This window comes from Anser brachyrhynchus (genome assembly GCF_964034855.1).
Source record: "Anser brachyrhynchus genome assembly, chromosome: 1".
NCBI classification, from domain to species: domain Eukaryota; kingdom Metazoa; phylum Chordata; class Aves; order Anseriformes; family Anatidae; genus Anser; species Anser brachyrhynchus.
Window position 1 is genome coordinate 185,887,219 of NC_137694.1, and position 16,260 is coordinate 185,903,478.

Consider the following 16,260-nt stretch of genomic DNA (forward strand, 5'->3'; position numbering starts at 1 on the left):
GAAAAGCTGAGAAATGGCCTAACTTAATATTCTGGTTTGAGTCTCTGATCTTCACATTCCAGTCAGCTCTAGAACTGAGACTGCCTGGGTCTAATAAATACTAAGTTATGCTTGTCATGCAATATGGTGTTTTCAGTATTTAGCGTGGAACATAATATCACCACAGATAACTTTTGTAATTCAGCAAAATGCTATAACAGGATAAAGTCATTAATATGCTGTTATAGGATTGTCAAATATTTTCTGTCAATTTTTTTGCCATAACCTGTATCCTATCAGAGGTTACCAAGGTGACCAAATTTATTGAAGGTGATGGTCATTTACTCGAAGATGAGGAAATCAAAAGACTTCTGCAGGGAGGTAATTCAGTGTATTACAACTAACCTTGTTGTAACAGGTTATGATAACTGAAACCTCTCTCAGATTTGTCTAGTTCAACATTTTAAAGACTGATCTAGCAAAAATTAAACTTCAATAGGAAAAAAAAAAAAAAAAAAAAGAATGACATACAGGAAGTGCCAGATGCACATAAAAAGGAAACAAGTGCCAAAGTTTGATTAATTAATTTTGGTATGATATCAGTCATGACAAATAGATAAAAATTTAATTGTTTTCTCAGTCTTTAAAAAGTTATCTAATTAAAACCCAGGGGAGCAATGAAGATTTATTCCACTAGCTGTGAACCTTTTTACTCAGCAAATTTAAATCTGTGAAAAATATTTATGAAATAGAAAATATTGTAATAGGCCAAATTCACCTTACTTATCAGTCATCCAGAAATGAATATTCATTGCCCTCAAATTAATAATTAAAGGCATGTTTAGCATCCCTCTTTCAAAGCTTACAGGTGACGGATATCAAGGCATTAACCTCAACTCTTTTCAAATATAATGTTCCAAAGAACGGTTTTCTTTCCTTCTTGCTCTCTTAATTCTAACAGTTTTGGCAGTATATAACCAGTAGCTGTAGAAAACTGGTAAACAAACTTGTGCTTATGAAATTAATCTATCTATAAATTTGGAATGTTTTCTGCTTAATGTATAGATTAGAATCACTATCTATAATAGCAATGGGGAATAAAAAAAGAGAATTCAAGTATTGTGCTTTTAGTAAGGATCAATGTAAACCTGAGTGAGAGGCTCAAAATATGTATGGATATTTCTCCTGGCATAAATTAGCTGAATCGAATTCATATTATGTTCACTTTCTCATAAGTTACTAACTCAAATACTACTTAAGTAGCTCATACTAAGTTCAGCCATGTGTACACAGAACTAAATCTTGTAGCTTTTCACAAGCACTCTTCTGTATATGTAACTTAAACCTCAGAATCACAAGAATTTAGTGATGGCTGAATGTCATAGCAGTTTCTTCATCAAACAAAAACATGCTGGTTGATAATGTAGCTAGTCTTAGAGACAAAACATGATATGGCCATGAATATGACTGTATTTCTTTCTGCTATTTTAAACAATCAAATCTTAGTTTTGCAGATCTTAGCCAGGATTTTTCTGTGCTCATTGGAGAGAAATATGATCTAGAGGGTTTTTCATCGTATCCTATCCTAAGTGTGAGAGTTGCTCTCTGGAGCTGCCTATTTCAGCAGCGAATATTTAAAAAGAGAGTTGAAAATAAGAAAATATATCAAAAAAAAAATCCCTCCATCTGTTGGACTATATTCTACTGGTCTTAACGAGGCTATAAAAAGCAGGAGTAAAATTTATCCCAGAATGTTCAAAATTCTTCAGTTACAGAGATATACAATTAAATAGATATAGTCTATAAAGATAAATCTTATAGTGATCCTATCATTGTATAGAAAAGTAAGAAATAATTTATCTGCAGTAAATTTGGAAAAGACAATATTGTCTCTTGAATTCTTGCTATTTTTCCTTGCTATTATATGTTAGTTTGCATAAGCATCCTGCTTTACAGAATGGGGACAAATAGGCAGATTTCTGTCTCTTGTTTTAATTTGATTTTTTTCTGTCTTTCCCATGATTTATCCAGTCAGATACCCTTGTCTTCCATTATAATATCTTACCATACTTTCGGGCCAATAAAAGCAGATACACACACTGCTTTATGGCTGTTAGTGTTATTGGTGATAGTGCTTTATGGCCCTCTTGTCTATGTCAAAATGCTTGTTTTACTGAAAATTTCCTAAGCACTTAAATCTGAGTCCCAACGCAAATGGATGTATTCCCACTGTATAAAATAAAAGATTTTATATGGGCTATAATTCAACTCATATAATGTCCAGCACTGCTTATTACAATTGGCAGTCTTTGCTGAAACAAACTACAATCCAAGATTACAATGAATGACTTTCAGCCCTAGAGAAGGCATCACCTGTGTCAGGGCCAAGAAAATCAGGAGGACTTTACATCATGAATGCCATAGTGGCCTGCATATACCTACACCCCCAAAACAGCATTGTTTCCGCTTATGGTTCCTTGCACATGAAAAAATGCTGTCCCAGATTTAACTCATTTGTTTTTAATGCCTATTGTAGCTGGAACTGAGTACACCAAGGTTACTAAAGTAATTGAGGGAGAGCCACAGATTATCGAGAGAGAAATCAAGAAAGTCCATTTGGAAGGTTAGTTTGTCTAAAAATCCAGTATCACTAAGACCTCACTTGTCTGAAGTGATCATTCTAGGTGGGGATTTGTAGCTTTTATTCACAGAAATTACTTAGGTCTGAAGCCAATATTTTAGCAAGAAGAGTTTTTTGATTGTTTTGGAAAAGAATTCTTTCACTGATGTTGCAGAGAAAAATGTTGAGGCTTGTCTTGTGTCTAAAAGTAACTAAAAGATTTGGCAGGCATAGTAGACAAGAGGAAATGTCTAAACCACAAAGCTTAGGTAAAACAAATGAAGGAACATGCACCATAAGAATTGCATTTTCTCTAAGCAGCACATCCAGAAGAAGACCACGTGAGTTGTTTTTAACTTGAGTTATTTCTTGTCAGTTTTAATGTGATCTGTCAATGTGATCTGTTGGGTTCTCAACTTGGTAAGAGGGGGGTGGAGGGAATATGATCTCTGGGGAAGGGTAAATCTTACGGGGTCTTGGAATTTCTCTAGTCTTATCCTATTTAATAAGGGAAACTCTTGGTTTTGAAAAAGCTGAATGGTCTGGAGGTCCAACATGAGGAGTCAAATACAGTTCAGCCTCAGTTCAGCCTGGGTATATGCCAGGAATTAGTTTTTCAAGTTTAGCAATCTTTATTTATTTATTTATTCCAAGTTAAAAAGTAGTTTGTTTAGGGTTTCTGTTGTATTTGAATGTATGTCCTTTTCCAATTCTAATGATGCAGAGTAAGAATTTATTTAGTCTGTCAGCCTTTGAAATACAAATTCATAATAAAAATATGGCTTGTGGATAGTGGTGTTTAAGAAATAAATATGTTTCTACTTTTTGCATTTTGAAGTTTATACCAAATACTGAAGCTATACCACAATTATTTGTAAACTTCAATGTTGGGTAGTACAAGGCATGCAAGGAAGTCAACTATTGCTTGAAAATGAGAGATGGGTGTGATTTTCAGACATGGAGCTTTACCAGAAAACACACAAGTTTGTATGGGCCATGTTCTCTCCTTGTTAAGGTGGTGCAGAACTTGCAATTTTCTTTAACTTGGTGCAGATGCCCAGTATTTCACCTCAGCAGTAATGAAGCCTATATTTCAGGGCATTGTGTTTACATACCCTGTACCTCAAGATGAAAAGGCAACTGCATGTGGCTAGTTAAGCAAATGTACAAGTACTTTATGTCTGTAAAGAACGAAATATACTACAGTAACATTTCTGTGAGAGAATAATTCTCTTTAAAGTTTGTGAAGTGTTTTCTCTCCTAATGAGGAGACACTTGGTTTTAAAAATTACATCAAGGTTTGATGAGAGAGAGGAAAAAGTGTCTGTAGTTTCAGAGAATTGGTCTTTTGGAAAACAGACATATCTGCTAATGAGGGTGGTACCTATACAATGTCTCTTGCTTCGCTGTACCCTTTAAAACAGAAGTTTCTGAGAAAATAAGCTGACCTGTTAATGTGGAGTGATACTGTGGGCTCACAGTGCAGTTATATATCAAGGCCCAAATGCAGCTGGAAATGTGGCTGACATCTTGCAATGGCTGAGATTCAAGCATATCATTTATATATAATTCTTGAATAAATGTCTATAGTGTGCCCTGCAAGGAAATCTGAACTTCCTCTGCCAAAATCTGAGACCGAGTCCTGGGCAGTACATTAACATGATTGCACATCACTGACAGTGTCAGATGGCTTTTGCTGTGTGAAGAGTATGGGAAAAATGTCCTGGCCCATGCCTACATCATGCAACCATCCACAAGAGATCAGTATGAATAATTCATACTATTAAAACTTAAAAATACTTTTGAAATGTAGGTAAGAATTGATGGAAGAACACAAATTATGGAAATGTGTGCACTGTATTTATTATTCGCATTCATGTTTCAGGTGATCACGTCAACATACTAATGGATCAGAATCCTTAATTCATTAAAAAACCTTAAAAAATAGAAGACATTACAAGTGTACAATAGGTTTCCAAGATTTTTAAAGAGTTTTCAAAAGCTCTAACAAATAAATTCTGACTGAAACATTTCTATTTTCTAGAAGCACCTATACGGAAAGTACAAGCAAACAAGAGGACACAAGGTAAAAGCAAAACATATATTTAAAATTTTTAACTTCTATCAAACATTTTTCTCAGATATGTTTAAAGTAAAGGGTGGAGAGTACACAGAAGCTTAAGAAAACAGAGTTCCAAAGGGAAGAGTTGCTTTTATGCTTTAAAAAAAAAAATTAACAAGACTTGCTATTGTTAATTAAAAGGCTTGTATACTCTTTATATATATGTTTCTATCTGAAAAGAACTTATATTATGTGCTTCGTTCAAACCATGTTTCACAATAGAATAAAGGTGTGTTGTGGTTTAACCTGCCACACAGCAAAGCACTACACAGCCATTCACTAACCCTTCCCTGCACAGTGGGATGGAGGAGAGAATCGGGGGGGAAAAAAAAAAAAAACTTGTGGGTTGAGATAAAGACAGTTTAATAGGACAGAAAAGAAAAAGAAATGATTAATAATAATAATAATGTGTACAAAACAAGTGATGCACCATGCAATTGCTCACCACCTACTGACCAATGCCCAGCCCGTCCTTGAGCAATGGTCCCCCCACCCCGGCCATCCACCCCATAACCCCATATTAATTGTTCAGCATGATGCCCTGTGGTATGGAATATCACTTTGTCCAGTTCAGGTCAGCTGTCCTGGTTCTGTCCCCTCACAGCTGGACCCCCAGCCTCCTCACTGGTGGGATGGTGTTAGAAGCTGAAAATTTCTTGGCTTAGTGTAAGCACTGCTCTGCAACAATTAAAACATGAGCCTGTTATCAACATGATTTTCATCCTAAATCCCAAACACAGCACCATATCAGCTACTAGGAGGAAAATTAACTCTATGATAGCTGAAACCAGGACAAGGTGTCAAAGTAAGATCTTATTCTGGAATCTGATACTGTGAAAATGGCACTGTGGGATTCCCCAGTGCAGGATTTGTATTCACTGTTTGCACACTATTTGAATCTATTGAGAAGCTGAGAGATCACTATAATTTTCTACCTGCCAGTATGACAGTGAAGGATTCAGCATCATTCTTTCCTATTCACGTCTGTTTCACCCGTAAATGCAGTATCTAGTTTAACTATATTACATATAATCATAGGTTATATTTTTTTTTTATTTTTTTTCCCCAGGGGGATCAGCAAGAAGGAGGACAAGACTAGCTTATTCTTAAAAGCTTTTCAAGATAAAATCCACAGAATTACAAATTAATGGCATGGTCTTTGAGATGAAGAGAAACTGTTTTGAAAAAAGAATATTAGAAAACAAGGTGTTTTGATAACAATGTAAACTGAACCATGAATCCACAAAAAGATGTGAAAATGCAGATGCTCACTACTGGCATAATTCTCACAAGGTGCTGTAATTGCTCTTGATAGTAAGCATTATGCAAGGTGGGATCCTGGAACTGCTAAAGGCATAAGCAAAACTTCCATCAGCTTCTGTAGAACCAGGATTCCCTTTTAAGCTGGCTAGTAAGTGCTTGCACGATTGGATTCAAAAACAGCAGGGAACAATGCAGAATGTATTTTTATTATTATTTTTATTTCTACTAAATGAGAAATATAAATGAAATTAGATCATTTCTAGGAAAAAATAATCAGATGACTTTTAGAATAAGTAATGTAAGGAAATAAGGGTGTTAATGTAGCACTTTTGGTTCAGTAGTATTGTATGTTTTTTGTAAGCCAAAATTCATAGTATTTTTAATGTAATTCTGACACCAGTAACATTACCTTTTCTAAACAGACAAATATTATATGTCTAAACAGACAAATGTATCTTTTCTTGTTCTACATCACATATCCAAATGCCTTCTGGTAACATGGCTAATGGAAACTTTTAAGAAGGGAAAAATAAAATGTTATAAGCTTCCTAAAGTGTATTTGTGATCATGCTGACCTTTATTTATATGAAAAAATAATTCCCATTAAAGGAATCCTATACCAACATATATACTGAAATTCTTAAATGTTTTCCGACTTTTCCCTAAATATGTCTTTTGATTACTAAAGTGGATTATAGAAGGGATAATTAAAATGCATGCAAACAGTTATCTCTGCGTGGAAAAAGGTGTTACAAAAATGAGCCTAGGTCTGAAAGCTTTTATATCAAAACATGCTTTGCTAATGTCTGGTACTAATGCGGAGTTGTCTGTAAATTATGTCATTTTTATAACTCTAGTTTTGTACTCATAAAAATTGTTTGCCTTTATTAATGAAAGTTGGAAAACAATTACTCATGGAGTAAGAAAGAACATGTTCAAAGTGCCTTAATTCTGCAGACCAAAGTTTAAGAGGAGTTATCTGATGTGCTTTTATACTTCTGTTTTGAAAGAAATACTCAATAAACAAGTTGTCTAAATGTCCTTGTATTTGTAAATCTTTTTTTATGAGAAAGCAAATTGTAAATATTCTTAAACTGTTAGTGTTGTTTTTAGATTAAAAATTCGCCCTCAGAGAAGCAAGCAGATATTTCCCTTTCTCACCTACAACAAATTAATGCTCTAACTGCATCATTCTCCTTAAACAGAATTCAAAACTTCCCTTAATTCAATAATCACATGCTGTGAACACTATCATCTCAATTTCCTTATGAGTGGAAAAGATACCTGAGCACTGGACTGTTACGTTTCGTAGATTTACTGGGCTGACAGAGTATCTCAATAAGGTGACCCCACTATTGTTAGAGTGCTGTTGTGGTTACTAGGAGGAAAATTAACTCTATCCTAGCTGAAACCAGAACAAGTGCTTGGGTGGAAGGATGGCTTCTAACCCTGGTAAGAACTTTTAGGTGAGAATGAGGCCTCTCAGTACTGCCCAGAGGATGAATTAAAACTGTCACCTTTCCCCAGAGTCTTTTGCTGTCATTAAAACATGAACTTTATTATGCTCTCTTCACTGATACGTCATTATAAGATGTTCAGTCAATATTTTGAAGAGCAGACTTTAGAAATCCATTCTAAGTCAAATCATTCTAAGTCAAATCAGGGCTACGAAGATGGTGAAAGGCCTGGAGGGCTACGAAGATGGTGAAAGGCCTGGAGGGGAAGACGTACGAGGAACGGCTGAGGTCACTGGGCCTGTTCAGCCTGGAGAAGAGGAGGCTGAGGGGAGACCTCATCACAGTCTACAACTTCCTCGTAAGGGGGTGTCGAGAGGCAGGAGACCTTTTCTCCATTAACACCAGTGACAGGACCCGCGGGAACGGGGTTAAGCTGAGGCAGGGGAAATTTAGGCTTGACATCAGGAGGGGGTTCTTCACAGAGAGGGTGGTTGCACACTGGAACAGGCTCCCCAGGGAAGTGGTCACTGCACCAAGCCTGTCTGAATTTAAGAAGAGATTGGACTGTGCACTTAGTCACATGGTCTGAACTTTTGGGTAGACCTGTGCGGTATCAAGAGTTGGACTTGATGATCCTTAAGGGTCCCTTCCAACTCAGGATATTCTATGATTCTATGATTCTATGAGTCTATGTTGCTATGTGAACGATGCTCTTGGACCATGGCAGGGATTCTGGACTGGTTTATCTCCAAATGTCCCTTCTAACCCAAACCATTCTGTGATTCTATGCTAGGGGAGGGATGTGTCTGTGCTCTCTGCTACCCAAAAAGGAGAGGCATATCAATGAGAGAAAGACAATCACAATGTTCCAGGAAATTAGAATGGCGTATGTGTCCATACACCAAGACTATGATAATATATGTTTCATCCACAAGCCTTTTTAACAGAGTGGCTTCAGATTGTGACAGGCCACAAATTGGATATCATCATAACAACAACCACTGGGTTGATAGAGAAGGACCTCACAGTTGTCACAGCAACAGACTCCCTTTTAATGTCACTGAAATAATTAAACCACAACAAACACAGTAAGCAGAGACTAATGAGTAAAGGTTTCAATAAAAACAGTTTTTCAGATTAAGTTCAGAGCAGTACTTAGACACCTAATGTCAGTGGAGAAGACTGAAAATTTGAGAAAATATTTTCTGACCACAATTACTGTTGAAGGAGACTGGAGAGATGATCAAATACCTAAGAAATCAATGATACTTTGTTTCTGATAGATTTCTGTATTCTGTGTTCAATATCTCTTTTCCAAATTGATCTGTAAGTGGCTAAGAGGTTCAAAAATTAATATATGACTGACATCCACATGCACGTCTTCCCATACTCTGCTACACATTCCCATCAGTGTACCCTACCCATTCAGAACGTGACTACATGAAACCAATGAAAGAAGACCTAAAAACAGAAGAAAAAAAAATGTTAATAGCATCTGATTCTTCCTTTATATGAAGCAGTAAATGTCTCACCTACCCTTTTTCTCAGCCTTTGTTGAACAGGAGTACTGCAATATACAGCCTGATTTTTACATCACATGGGTATCAGAATCAAATTTCTTATACTACCTTTTTCTGTCAGGGTTCATATTTTTAAGATTAAATAATATCCTGTCAACCTTGGTACTGGGTGAGAAGAGTAAACTTTGCTGTTCGTATAGACACCAGCCTTTGGGTTAAATCTTTCTCTCTTACTCTTTTGCTGCTGCTTTTAAGATCCTTAAAATTACCTGGGGTAACATGTCAGTGCTCTCACCAATGACCACTCAACCAGCACCCTCTTGACACAACTATAGGAACTCTAGTAGTATAGGCAAATGCAATATTTGTACAAAACGAAACAAAACAAAACTCTCCATTACTCCAGGCCCCCAAAAAATATATCCAAAAATGTTGCAAAATCAAAAATGACAATGCTGAAATTTTAAAATAAGTGGAAAAATGTCATCTCTGATGTTCTTCTATAGCAATATTTGAGTAACTATTTTCATTAGTGCATTTAAAAGTCTATTTCAGCCATGTGTATTCAATGTTGGCTTTTTTTTTCATTATTTTTGAAAGACTAATGTGACATTTCATACAAACTCCGTGAACAATTTACCATGAACAATTATTTTTAAAAAGATTGAAAATCTTCAAAAATCTTAATATTTAAAAAGATTATTCTGATATTTTGTAAAGAAATATGTTTTACATTTTCTCAGAGGCTCTGTATTTCAATTAAATGCTGTTTGTGTGAAATGGAGACTTTTGATATTAGCTATTTTCCAAAAAATTGCAGGAATTTTTGAGAGAACACCAGACAGAATGTTTTCAGGTTATACATTGAATTTAAGAGAACATAAAATAAAATACTGTTTACAACAACGTTGCATAGGTACAGTTGCATTCTTCTTTCAGACTCTCAGAGTGGTAGCCAATAGTATCAATCAAACTGACAAAAAGTTATTTCTTTAACATTGCTGTTTTTTGCCAGTGTTTATGACTAGCAATAAAGTTGGTTAGAACACTCTAAAATCTGACTGTCTAAAGATTTAATAGAATTTAAATAACTTATGAAAATCACAAGAAGATATTCTTTCTGTTTTAGCATGTGTTTTGAGATTAGTTTTTAGTAAAAGTATTAAATAGATATTAACATACCTGTTCTCGTGTTTGGAAAATACAGGAAAAATAGTTATTTTATTTTAGTCAACAGACAGATCCCCAAGTACTTTACAAAAAAACTTAATGTAAATGTCTTAGTTTTACAGATGGAAGCAGACAAAGAAAATAAATAAATAAATAAATAAATAAATAAATAATCCTCTCTAGAATTCCTGTTCATTTCACTGTTTTCTAGATCACACGTTTTGTCTGGTTTTCTCATCACTAGCTAACATCAAAACAAATTGACATCCTGTTACTCTGATGGTGGTACTTTGTGTGGTATGACAGCAGCTAGGTAGGCCTACTACAAACTATCATGTTCTCAAGAAGGCATCCTCCTGGATGTACACGTGCTTCATATGGAGACTGTGAAGCTGTTTATTTTGTTCTTCTAGGTAGCCTTGAGAACGGTCCAGAGCAGAATCCAATCTCCTCAAATACATATAGCCAGCAACTTACATTTTCTCAAGTTCTTTGCCAGTGGATATCAGGCAAACATTAAATACCTCCACATGCCACTCAAAGTGAGAAATATGTTCACATATATATTAACTAGAGAAGGGAAATATTACAGTAAGGCCTCCCCATTGTAATTGGATTGTGTGTGCTGTAGAAAGTCTTTTTGATATTCCTGATAGCACAGGGCTTCTTGTTCAGTTATTAAAAAAAGGTCTCCATTTCTCTTCTGCATAAGCCACAGGAGTTAAGATTTCAGAAGCTCACATTCTTCTTGTCACTTTTAACCAAATGTATGTTTTCCATAACTTTTCAAGAAAATGCAAGCATGACAGCATAAAGGCTTGCCAATATTTGTGTTGTTTTTTCAGTATAGCAAGAACAAAATATATAAAAAATGTTCACATCTGTAGTTTACCTCTATTTTAACCAGTATTAAATAAAAATTCAGTTATATATGAGTTTTGTGTTTAACTGCTAGCACAGAAGAGGAAATATTAACTACAGATTACACATGGAAAAGAGGATAATTCCTTATGGTAAAACTAGTTAATAAAATAATACCAAGATGATACTACACCATGAGGAACACAGCACATTAATGACTGAAAGCTTTTATTCAAGAGATTTTGCAGTCTCCTTTACAGCTGTAGTAATTTATTCCTAATGTCATACCATATGAAAATATTTCTTTTCTTTCTGCTCTAAATGGCATCCTTTAAAGACCACAAAGCTCAAGCTTTCTGTTATCGATTTCTTCCTCATTAAACAAAAGTTACTACTCAGAGGAATGACATCAGCACTAACACTTTGGATCATAAAGTCCACTCATCTTCATGAGTTTCATAAGCTGGTCGTGACAGCTGGAGTCACTAACAGTTATATGATGCAGCATTATACGTATTCAGAGAACTCTAGTAGGACATCATCATGTGAAGCACCTGCTGATATAATTGAGACACCCAAGTAGAAAAGTAAGAGATTATGTTTTTAAGGTCAGCATTCTTAGAATGTTATATCAAGAAAAAAGGTTTGTGCTTTCCTGTAGTATACTGAAATGGCACAGAAAAATTGTCCAGGAATAAAATCTAAAGAGATGAGAACTTAATTTGGATCAATGAGATTAACATGCTGTAAGTTACTGTCCATTCTCTATGCTATGATATCCTATTGCTTGTATGACTTTAGACAGCTGCACTTGCAAAGTAAAACATGCCATGGATCTGGTAAAGTCTCTCTCTTACACTGCTCTCTGCTGTAGGGGGCTTGCCTTGTCCTTAGACTGCAGTCGCCGCAGGGAGTGTAAATTCCACCCTCCCCAGTCCTGTCATCTCTTCACATCCATGTAGCAGGGAAATAGAGCAGCTGAAGATCTAGCCCACTGTATTTCAAAGATACATGGTACCATCCAGTATTTTTGGTTTTACAGTACCACTTAAGGTGTTGGGCTTTGCACTCCTACTTCCCTTTCTGGTGAGATGCATCTCTTGCATGCTCAGGTTTCTTAACTTTTGGTTATACTTTACATATCTGTACTGCTAAACAAAAACAGAACCAGATAATTTGCTCTTACAGTTATATACACTGGCACATGCAGTCTGTATCCGTACTGCACAACACTTTGCCCTCAGCTTCTTTTACTACTTGGTATTCCTGTGACCTAATTTTCTTGAGAGAAAGGGGGAATTTTTAACTCCTGTTTTAGTGTGTGTAAAATAAGATGGTACACTGAGGATTGTGTCTTTACATGACACAGAAATTTTCCATTGTATGGATTGTGGTAAAATGTACGGGAGTTAACTGAGAATGCAAAGCATGCTGGGGCAGGGTTAGAGGAAGAGAGAAAGCCACATCTGTGCAGTCTTCTCCATACTGTTGGAATATTTCCTGGAACCTGTTCTTCACAGATTAATGCATGGGATTGGCTCAAAAAGTGCAAAATGGCATGGGCCAAAACCATGATACAGACTGCTCTAACAGCAAACTATTGTGTCCAGTGCTTCACTTAATTCCCATATCCTATTTATAGTACAGATGTAGCAATGGACTACAATAGTTGGAACTGGATTTTTTAATATATTTTTATATAATATACCTCATGCTTAAATCCAGCTGAGCTGTTTTAAATTAGTTGCTATAATATTTAAATGGAAGGAAAAAAAAAAGGAAGGGAGAGGGAGAGGGAGAGGGAGAGGGAGAGGGAGAGGGAGAGGGAGAGGGAGAGGGAGAGGGAGAGGGAGAGGGAGAGGGAGAGGGAGAGGGAGAGGGAGAGGGAGAGGGAGAGGGAGAGGGAGAGGGAGAGGGAGAGGGAGAGGGAGAGGGAGAGGGAGAGGGAGAGGGAGAGGAATGCTGCTTACTCCATAATCATGAATTTCATTATATCTCCTGCTGATACTTTTTAGGGTTGTTTCAATCATGTCTGGTTTGAATCACAGTCGGTTAGCCCTCTAATTGTTAGTCCAATTACCTCTTTTTTTTTTTTTTTTTTTCTCTCACAGAGGAATATTTAACAGTTTTTTTCAACATCTTTATTTTCCACAAATAAACATGTGACCTGAGTCAGGGCCACACTGAAGCCATGTGATGTGAATGTGATATTAAACACAATTAAAACAGTATGTTTATTAAGTGAGAAAAATACATCAGTGCAAAAAGTACTGTCAAGAGATGGGGAGATTTTCAAGGGCACAGTCAGGAGTTACTTGAGATATGATTTACACAAGTTTACCCCAGGCCCTTCAGGCTGTTAACTGTGCTGTGAATGATATCCAAGAGACCTCTTAAGGTCCTCACTGTCCCTACAGACCCTCAGAGCTAAGGCGCCTGCCTGTCACTGTCAGTCTGACACCACTGATCTATCATAATCTGGCAAATCCAGCCCCTGCAATTCTCAGCAGCAAGTAGAGATCCACTTTTCTACAGACACCTACATCCATTCCTCTGAAGAACTTAACAGCACTTGTGTCTGTCTTTTGTAAACATTTTCATTACAAAGTGCCCACACAGCAGTGGAAGATGTAGATGCAGTGGTGACTGAGACTGCCAAGCCTCCCTGCTCTGCTCCACTGTACAAGGAAGCAGCTATGATCTAATTCGGAAAGACTGCTCTTTCCAGTGAAGGTGGAAGGACAACTAATTTCTTGATCCCAGCTGGTTAGACACAGGAAATACAGTAAGTACAAATTTTAAATAGGAATGCTGGCAAAAGAACATTCGAAAATGAGATACATAGTGGCATATTTTTTCTTTTATGTTTTCATATGAAAATAGCTACAGATAAGCTGGCAATGCCTTTGGGAAATCTTATTCTGTAGTGCTGAGACCTTGGCAAAAGAGCACGGGACCACTGCAATGCATATACCTCCTGTGTAAGTCTGCAAAAGCCCCAGGAACATTTCCAAGATCACGTCTCCTGGCATGTGTCTCAAAGATGCCCTAACTCTATTGAGACAATACCTGAGTGCTTACTGTGCGCCACCTCCAGTCCTCAGCGAGGACTCTGAAAGCATGAGCCAGAGAGATGTCATGCCACAATCCAAACAGTCTGGAACAAAACAGCTGTACATCGAGAGTGTATTTATTATTTCTCCAGCTATAAGTCAGAGACATTACAGATGGAAAAGTCTTACTAGATCATGTTATCAATCTCCTAGCCAAGGCTGGAGTGTTCCCCACTGTTACAGTCAGTAATGCTTTGCCCAGGCAAGTGGTACCTTCCCACAGTCTTTCTCTCACACTAGTCTCAGAGCCTTTTTCCCATATTCTGCTCTCCTTCCTGGCTTAGCTGCCATCAGACTAGGCAGACATATTCCATGAAGTACTCTTTCAACAGAAAAGACAACTGGTTTAGCCATAACAAGGATGAGAATCCCAGTTTATGTCAGTAATGAGCTTGCTCATACTTTCCTGAAACACCTCTGCAATTGGAAATATATTATGGTGTTGAACAATCTATTGTCTTTGATTTACTGTGTAGACAGCCTCATAGGTTTGCCACTTTTTTTTTCTTTTTTTTTTTTTTTAATCTTAATAGTGCCGTAACAGTTTAGGATAGCTCATGAAATCATAGAATCACAGAATGGCTGAGATTGGAAGGGACTTCTAGGGGTCATCTGGTCCAATCCTTCTGTTGAAACAGGGATATCTACAGTTCTAAAAATACTTAAAGAATCAATTACATTTGTTAAAAAACATTATGAGCTGGAAACATCCCTACATAATTTCCTTTCTTCTCCCATAGTAAAATGTGTTTTTCAAACACCAGTGCAATGAGGAATTATTACATGTAATCATTTGCACTCCTTATAAATCAAGTAGGGTTATGTCAGCAGAAGTGTGGAAGACTATAAAATTCAGCATTCTTAGTTTCATCATTGAAAAATTTACTGGTCTGAAAGTCCTAGTAACCTCGCCCACTGGCAGCCAAGACATTAGGGCTGCCCCAAGAATCAGGCAGCAAAAATCCAAAAAGTCCGTTTGTCTCTTGGCATCAAGACACTGTGACTCAAAGTTCGGAAAGCTTGTAAGCTCCTGGTTTCACAGCCAAAACTGCCTGCAAAAAAGAGTGCCACTGACTGAAATAACAAGAGAAAATCAGGATGTATTAGCTGACCATAAAGAGACAATAAGGCACTGACACAGCGTATCTGCTTACAAAGTAAATGCATCTGTATTGTGTTCACTAAGAATCTTTTCTGTGTATGCCTCATCTGTCCATACAAGCTGTGTACACAGTCACAGTGAATTTCTCACACTAACATATTTTTGTGCATTTTGTATCTGTGTATTCAAGTGCAAACATCAAAATTTACAGTCCAGTTTTATAGTGTAATTCAAATAAGCTTAGGACAGCAGCCAGCCACTCTGAAGTGCTAGATAAAAAAAACTGCTCTAAATTTTATATAAACAAGTACTGTCAGATGTTGCCTATGTGCCCAGAGTTTCGAAATGCTAAGAAGCCAGCTAAGTCATTGGTCTCTTACTGTCCTCCTTTCTGTTCAACAGTTCAGTTTTGAATGGTAGATTCTGTTTTAGAAGTTAAAGTGCACTATACTAACAAAAATGTCATCTTCAGCACTAAGATCCTAGACCCAGTGCTAAACTGTTATTTCGGATCTTTAGTTTTCTCCCTATCCAAAATTCCTGGCCAACGACAGGGATCAAGACAGGGCTCAGCTGGTGACATTTGTGACTTTCCTTCTAGTACTGATGACATACTGCCATCTAATCAGATTGTGAGGTTATGATCTAACTCTCTGCGGTTTCTGTGTGAACACTATTAAAAAATAATTTTGCAGTGGAAAATTACCACGTATGGAGTAACAAATATTGAAGATGAAAAACAGATTTTTGCATCTCTTCTATTCCTTTATGCTCTTTTATTCATTCATGGGTGATGAGTCAGTATCAGAAGCAGACCTGGCTTCTCTTTTCCCTCTAGTCACCACAGCACCCACAGGGAAACCACAGCATGGGGAGGAAATCCTTGTATGACCCAGGCTCACCCAAACATGGGGGTGATGGCATGATATACACAATCCCAGCATATCAGAAATATTCTCTGGTCTCAGAATAACACTGCGAACAGGTTAACTGACCTTCCTAATATGTAGCAGAGATTCCCCTATATTCTTTTCTCTGTAGCATTCAATGTAG

The 16,260-nt window shown here is 36.8% G+C and overlaps 1 protein-coding gene across 15 annotated transcripts in view; it reads left to right on the plus strand.

The window, feature by feature from the left end:
- The window catches only part of POSTN (periostin), a 35,069-nt gene extending 28,048 nt beyond the window's left edge, over positions 1–7,021 (plus strand). For 6 of the 15 annotated variants that reach the window (XM_080552098.1, XM_080552095.1, XM_080552099.1 and 3 more), the window contains 4 exons: positions 280–360; positions 2,516–2,602; positions 4,644–4,685; positions 5,791–7,021. In XM_080552098.1, coding sequence (XP_080408224.1) covers positions 280–360; positions 2,516–2,602; positions 4,644–4,685; positions 5,791–5,831 — 251 coding nt within the window. In that variant the 3' untranslated portion in view covers positions 5,832–7,021. The remainder of the gene's footprint in view (positions 1–279; positions 361–2,515; positions 2,603–4,643; positions 4,686–5,790) is intronic. The other 9 variants (XM_080552089.1, XM_080552100.1, XM_080552093.1 and 6 more) reach the window with 3 other exon arrangements.
- Positions 7,022–16,260: the final 9,239 nt, after the last annotated feature.